Raw genomic sequence first — 7,575 nt, 5'->3', positions numbered from 1 at the left:
TTTTGATCAAGGTATGATGCACATAAACAGGTCTTTCTTGAGAAGAGCAGGCTCTGTCAGTAACCTGACCTTGTGTGTCTTCTTTTCTAAAATATATAGGGCAGGGCACCTCTCCAACCCACACCTCCAATCTTATCTCATTGATTGGAACACCCAACTCCAAATAGCTTTTGTAGAAGGCATTACCCTAGAGGTTCACATACTTTTTCACACAAATACATGTAATATTGGATCATTTTTCTCATTAAATAAATGAACAATTATGTTTTTGTGTTATTTATTTAATTGGGTTCTCTTTATCTAGTTTTAGGACTTGCATGAAGATTTGATCACATTTTAGATCATATTTTTGCAGAAATAGAGAAAATGCTGCAGGGTTCACAAACTTTTGAAGGTCACTATGCCTATTATATGCACACTGTTAGCATGTAATATCTTTAGTTTAATACTTTTTAAACTTGTGGAGATAAGGGGATTTGGCATTTAATTTTTCCAAATGGGAAAGACACAGACTGTACAGCTAAATATAGTTACCTTAATTATTAGGTTCTTTAATATCACTGCTAATATGGGAAAAATTACAGCTGAATTCAATTCAAGCAGCAATTAAAATTCCTAACCACCTATCCTATCTGCCCACCCCACTCAGCTTCTGAATAATGCTAGCTCACCACTCAGGTCCAGTCCTAATACTGCCCTTCACCCTTTCATACCATGGTCAAATGGCTGCTATTCACGTGTGAACATGAACAGTGAACATCACCAGCTGTTTGGTTGTAGGGGACATACCAGTTCACATCTGCCTTCCCTGTGTCTGATCTCAGCAGGGTGTGTTGTGTAGTGTCAGGGAATGGGAAAGCCGAACGATATCCATCTTCTTGATGTCAATTGATCAGCCAATTCCATGGACATGGAATGACACTCTTATCAGGTTAAAAGGTTATGGGTTCAAACCACACCCCAAGACTTGAGCACAATCTAAACAGTAATATGGAGGGAGGGCTACCTAAGAAAGTCTGTTTTTTTTTTATTGAACTAGGCAGGCATTCCAATTTCCTAGGCCATATTTTTCCTTTCATCATCGAAAAAGAAAAAAAAGGGATTCACATAGACGGGCACTTGATGGTCATCATGGAATCTAAGCCAAAGGGCATGTTTACATGCTATGTTGCTACAGAGTCATAGAAACTACAGCACAGAAACAGGCCCCTTGGCCCATCCAGTCCGTGCCGAACCATTTAAGCTGCCTACTCCCATTGACCTGCACCCAGGCCATAGCCCTCCATCCACGTACCTATCCAAACTTCTCTTAAACATTGAAATCGAAATTTTTGCTGGCAACTTGTTCCACGCTTTCACCACCCTCTGAGTTAAGAAGTTCCCCTCATATTCCCCTAAAATATTTCACCTTTCACCCTTTAAAGTTCAAAAGTTCAAAGTAAAATTTATTATCAAAGTACATAAATGTCACCACATACAGCCCTGAGATTCTTTTTCTGCAGGCATACTTGGCAAATCTATAGAACAGTAACTGTAAACAGGATCTGTAAATTGTAAACATTAGGAACTGTAAACAAACTTGCAGGTGTAGATAATAAATAAATAACAATAAATAACCCATTACCCATAACCTCTGGTTGTAGACCCCACCCAACCTCAGTGGACAAACCCTGCTTGCATTTACCCTATCTATACCTCCATAACTTTGCATACCTCCATCAAATCTCCTCCCAATCTTCTACATTCCAAGGAATAAAGTCCTAACCTATTCAATCTTTCCTTAGAAGTCAGGTCCTCCAGACCTGGCAACATCCTTGTAAATTACAACCATATCTACCAGTGATAAAACAAAAAATGCAGTCTTGTATCTGATTGATGTTTGTAGGATTTTATTATGTTGAGGTTGTTGCTGTTTTTGCTTGTAGAATGTGAAAGGTGCGCTCTTTACAATTGTATATTGTGTATCCTGCTTTGAGTTGACACAAATTCAAATGAGAGCATTGTCTCGGCTACTAAATTGTGAAGTGAATAATTTAAATGAGCAAAAAAAGTAAAGACTAAACCAGCATGCACAAGTTACCAGTGATTAACATACCTTATAAATACAAGTAGTCAATATGAGGTCTAGAATGGATTTTGAGCTTTGAGTAGATTGGAGACTATTCCCTGGTTCTTGTAAGTACATTCAAAAATCAATAGTGCGTGCATTTTACAGGGAAAAGTGACAGCTGTATTAGATCGAAAAACTCTTAAGCCATTGAAACTTCCAGTGAATTTTCCCTTCTAGAGGTTAAAATGAGGACTTTTGATGGAGTGCAGCCAACATGATAAGATTGAAGCAACACAAAATGAATACATTAAAGATCTGAAGATATTTAAAGGAGCAGTCATAACAGAATGCAAATACTTGGATTGGAGTTTATTTGGGATATTCTCTAGGAGGTTGCTATCCTGTAGGAGCTCATCAAAGGCCAATTCATGGCTAGGCCAAGCAGGGAATATACCCACTTAAAGGTGATTGCATTCTACTGTTGACTTGATAGTCATTCATGGTGGTAGTATTTTCTGAAAAATGGGAATTGACTGATTCCATGCCAACCCCAGCCTGCTACCATAACCTGATGTAAAGGCTATGCAACATTCAGCCAACATTCCTCTCCACGTCCTCATAGTCCCAATACAGAGGCCACTTGTAGCATCTCAGCAGAGTGCTCAAGGTTAGCAAAGGTAAATTATCAAACCTGGATTGCTTAGGGTAGCATGGAAGTGCATCAAGTTATGCATGTAATTACTAAACTATCTTTAGGACTTGGTAAATCCAATCACATCATGATCATAATTACATGTTGAAGGATCAAGAGTGTCTGTTCCTCAAAATTTCTAGTGTTTTAATCCTTATTAAGGGTTGGGGGGAAAACCATGATTAGTATTGAAAAGAACGAGAGCATTCAGACCTCAAGCTCTAATGTGACTGTGCTCCACATTCTGCAGTCAGCAGTCGAGACCCTCGTACCTTACCCTGCTCTAGTGCCATGGACAAAATAATGAACAACACTTTCACAAGTCAGACATGATTTTATTATTGTCGTAAGTTATTTTAAAATCAAATATGGCAACATACTCAGCAGTGCTCAAGTGGGAAACATTTACTAGAACAATTCAAATAAAAGAAATTGCCTTTTACAGAAATTTCAATTCTGACATGCTTTTTTATCCTCCTTCAGTTTCCTTCCCCTCATCCAGCAGTGACTGATGCTGGACTGATGGGCACCAAAGGCCATCTCCCTCAGTCACGCTTTTGTGACCTTACACAATAAATCTTGGTTAGCAGCTCCATTTTCCCAAGAACACATTTTCACTTACTGGAGTAGGTCTTAACGGACAAAGATAATGAATACTTTTTAGTGCCCTTCATGACCCCTGAATGTCAGAAGCACTTTACAGCCAACTAATTACCTTTTATTGTAGCCATTGTTATAAGAAAGGTGGCAGTTAATTTGCACACAGCAAGTCCCATAAAAATTCCAGAGAGTCTGTTTTAGATGTTATTGGAGAATAAATATTGGCCAGGACATCAGTGATCAACAATAATTTTAACTAATTTTCCATTTACTTGAAAGTAAACATTAAATTGTGGCGGTCCAGCTGTTGCCCTAGCTAACAAAGCACAAGTTAAGAACTGAGCTCTTGCTCTTTGTGTTCGTTATGACACAGCATCAAAATAAGTGCATTTATTCACAAAACCAAAGACATTGTCGTGCTTCATTAAAACTCAGAGGCATTCTTCAATGCAACAGGACTCGAGGGATTTACTGGGTTTTTAAGCAATTATTAACCTTCTTTCCTGCATTTTAAAAGAACAGCCTACACACAGAAGATGAAATGCTTATCCTATTGTTAGAGTAGTGATATAATGAATGATTTTTTTCAGAACTATAAGATTAGAATTTGATGGAGGTAGATACAGTATCAGATTTAGGAAATGGAATTCAAACCACATGTTCAATTTTCAAGAGATCAATATCCAGTTCAATAAATCAGGATAAAACTAGAGTCATTAAGATGCAGGCGGGATAGTGGTCGTTGTGTAAAAGTAGCATACTCCTGTGCACGTAAACCAGAATCTAGAGCACGAGTACTACTCCCATTGGATGCCTGATAACACCACAAAATTTCCACACAATATGAAGTAGATTGCCCAACTTGAAACAACTGAATGTCTAAATGGAATATTCACAGGCTTTTGGATAGATAATTAAATTAACCATGATTTGCAGTATTATAAAGCAAACCATTTTTAGCTTGGGGGAGTAACTACATTTACTGTAGTCCAGGAGGACCATTTTGATCATTGTGAAATGAGGAAAAAAGAGCTTCTTTGGTGTTAGATTAACAATGGGCTTCCTTTGTGCATATGCAAAAGTGCTATCATAAGGCAAAGATTTCTACAAGTCAGAGTATAACAAATTCAAAAATGCGTAGAAAAATATAATTTGGGTTCTGTTGCTTCAAATCCAAGATATGAAAAAATTAAATTAGGTAGTCCTCAGATACTCAAAAGAGCCTCATGCAGTTTGTTAATTCAACTCACCAACTCAGAGTAGGCTGAATTATTAAAGTTTAGGGACTAGATATTCCATAAAGGAACCCAGAATCCATTTCAACTGTGTCTGTTTTATATATATCTGTTCAGCCTATTTTAAGACAGTTTATCATAAGCTATACAATTCTAATGTACAGTCTCACTTTTTGCTAACCTCACATATCTCTGGAAATGCAGCTTGGCGTAATCAGCGTACCGAAAAGTCTCCTGTCTTTACCCGTAACATTAATTTCAATGCTCTTTCCAGACAGAGAATATTTTTTTTAAACAGTTCTGAAGTTCTATAAGTCAATGGCTAACTGGACAGGAGTGATAGACATCAAAACAGAACTGTACCTTTGATATGACGTTGCTCTTAATGTACCTATGATGATTTATTAAAGCTGTCTCACATTTGCTTACATTCATTATCAAGTGTCAATTGAGCTCAAGTACAAATCAGAACTAAAAGAATGAACTAAGTTGCTCTGTGTTCCATTCTGCTCATTTGTTGGATTTTAATTTGCATGTGTTCTTCCCCCGCCCTTCGAAAGGTGCTGGCTCTTTGGTACCAGTCACCTTTTGGCATCTTGCCTGAGTGGTCATTATTCCCTGATTGTTGGCAAGTTCTTTTCACTAGTGCCAATGCTAGAAGTGTTTAACTCAACTGTAGTGTTCCTCCTATCTTACCACATAGGAATTAGTTAATTCAATGGAGACTGAGTATTTGGGTCTGTTCGGGAACTGTGAAGAAAAGGAGAAGACATGCAACTAAATTTCAAATGAGAAAAATGTGTCTTGCATTGGTTATTACATTTGTTACAGACATGCCCCTGTTGCTGACCAGAATTAAGTACTTGCATAAACTATTTGCCTCAAGATATGACTTAAATTGCCAAGAAATTGTCCCTGTATGGCAGCATTAGTCATAGGTTACAGGGAGAAGGTAGGAGAACAGGGTTGAGAGAGAAAATAAATCAGTCATGATCAAATGGTGAAGCAATCTCAATGGGCTGACGAGCCTAATTCTGTACCTTTGTCTTATTGTGTTATTAACCATGCAGTATTGGCTTCACTGGAACCAAATTTCATGAAGCAGACTAGAAAGGTGGAGCTGCTATTGGAAAGCATATTTGGTGCAAGTGACAGGGAATTAATTTTCTATTCATCTTAAGATCATGTGCAGTTCCCACACTTCAAACCATAGGCAATCTAGAGCCGCATTTAATACCAGGAACAATGCTGGAACACCAAAGGTGATATTTGCCATTTGAACTTATCCATTTAATATTTCCTTCCCATTTGATACATTATCAGCAAATTCACAGGTGGAAAGTATTAAAAAAAAAGAGGAATTTCACTTGGATAAAGGTGATTCAACGTTCTCAGTGTTCTTCAAAACCCCCATGGCAGCAGTGCCCCTTTGCCCATGCTAGATCTTCTGAAGTGAAACAATTCCCTTCCCTGACTCAGTTCCCAAATTGCTTCCTTTGGGAAAAATTTCTTTCTTGCCCTCACAGGGAAATAGCAGCTTCCTATTATTATAAAGGGCAGTGCCCTCTCACATAATAATACCATCCAAACTGGGATACATAATGTCAATACCTCTTCAGAGTTGCAAATGGAATGAGCAAGAATGAATTTTATACAGAACCTTTCACTTCACTGCATACAGCATTTCACAGGCTACAATTGCAGCTACGCAGATAAAATTTGCAGCCAATTGTACACAAAATGTGATTTTCTAGACCTGAGAGGGCAGAGGTGGCCTCCATATTGTGTTTTAAATTATAACTTTTCCTACTCGAAGATTTGAGAAATTTCAAGCTTCAATACGACTCTTCAGCCAGTTAAATCAGGAACAGATTGAATCATCATTTCAGAATAGTCTCCCGTGCATCAATCAAACAACAGACTTCAACACTGCACTGCTTTGGATCAAGACCAATAAAAATAGTAGATATCTCAAATCCAATTTACATCAAATGCCAATTGAATTAACACAATCTTAGAAATGTTCCATATCATGGAGAGTGAGGAATTATAACAAATAAATGCATTGTGAATTCTGAATAAGCAAAATATTCAAGTGAGAGGGAATGGGCAGACAGGGACTGGAGGTTGGTTTGGGGAAGAAATAATCTTGAAGGATACAGGTTCTTTTTTAAAAAAAGAAAATAGCCATAGAAAGCTGAGAGGAACTTTTCAAAATGTTGCAAAAATCCTTTTGACTCAATGAAGTGATTTCATTTTTAAACAAAACAGGAATGAATCAGTAAGTCTCATTTGGTCTACACCTGAACTGAAATTCAAAGTTGGAAAAAGATTTGATGGTGAGGCTGGCCTTTAAATCGGACCACTTGTGCACATCTTCCCCACTCAGAATGATTCTGATAGTTCCTCAGGAACCAGCTTCTTTTTTGACATCACTAGGTGAAAAACCACTGCTGGAACTGGTCTGCAGGGTTGCATGGAACAATGGATGGGTTCTTTCCAGATGCAGTCAAGCATTGATTAGTGGCAGAATTTCTTATCAGGTCATCCTTAAAAGCAAAAAAGAAAGAAAAGTCGACTTCAACACATATTTCTCTTTCTCTTCCCCTTCACCCACTCTCACTCCCCCAATCCCACCCTCTCCAGATGTTGCTGACTCACACCAGGGTACATTTCCATTGGTGCCATCTTCCATCTTACCAATTTTATTATGTCTTTCATCAAAAAAATCCCTTTTAGTGCTCGTGTCCCGGGGTGACTTGATACCTTGCTTCTCAGGAGGGGTGCAAGCTGAACAACTGTCTTTTGACACTCATGGTTTCCTTCTTTTGGAAGTCAGACATCCCTTCCCCATATTTATTTCCCTCAGTTGCTAGAACCGGGAATACATAAGAGAGCTCTACTTGCACTGACAGCTCACCACTGTATGAGCCAAGTGGTTATACTGTATGCTCAGTGTAGTTAGACACAGCAAGACTGAGAAAATTACTAGTGGCAGC

The 7,575-nt window shown here is 38.2% G+C and overlaps 1 protein-coding gene across 9 annotated transcripts in view; it reads right to left on the bottom strand.

Moving 5' to 3' along the window:
- Positions 1 to 3,140: 3,140 nt before the first annotated feature.
- LOC140191620 (polypeptide N-acetylgalactosaminyltransferase 6-like) overlaps positions 3,141 to 7,575 on the bottom strand; it is an 84,461-nt gene continuing 80,026 nt past the window's right edge. For all 9 annotated transcript variants that reach the window (XM_072249182.1, XM_072249177.1, XM_072249185.1 and 6 more), the window contains one exon: positions 3,141 to 7,125. In XM_072249182.1, the coding sequence (XP_072105283.1) occupies positions 7,012 to 7,125 (114 nt within the window). In that variant the 3' untranslated portion in view covers positions 3,141 to 7,011. The remainder of the gene's footprint in view (positions 7,126 to 7,575) is intronic.

Source organism: Mobula birostris, chromosome X (genome assembly GCF_030028105.1).
Source record: "Mobula birostris isolate sMobBir1 chromosome X, sMobBir1.hap1, whole genome shotgun sequence".
Classification (NCBI taxonomy): Eukaryota; Metazoa; Chordata; class Chondrichthyes; order Myliobatiformes; family Myliobatidae; genus Mobula; species Mobula birostris.
The sequence above is the reverse complement of the archived record's forward strand: the minus strand, read 5'-3'. Positions and strand labels throughout refer to the sequence as shown.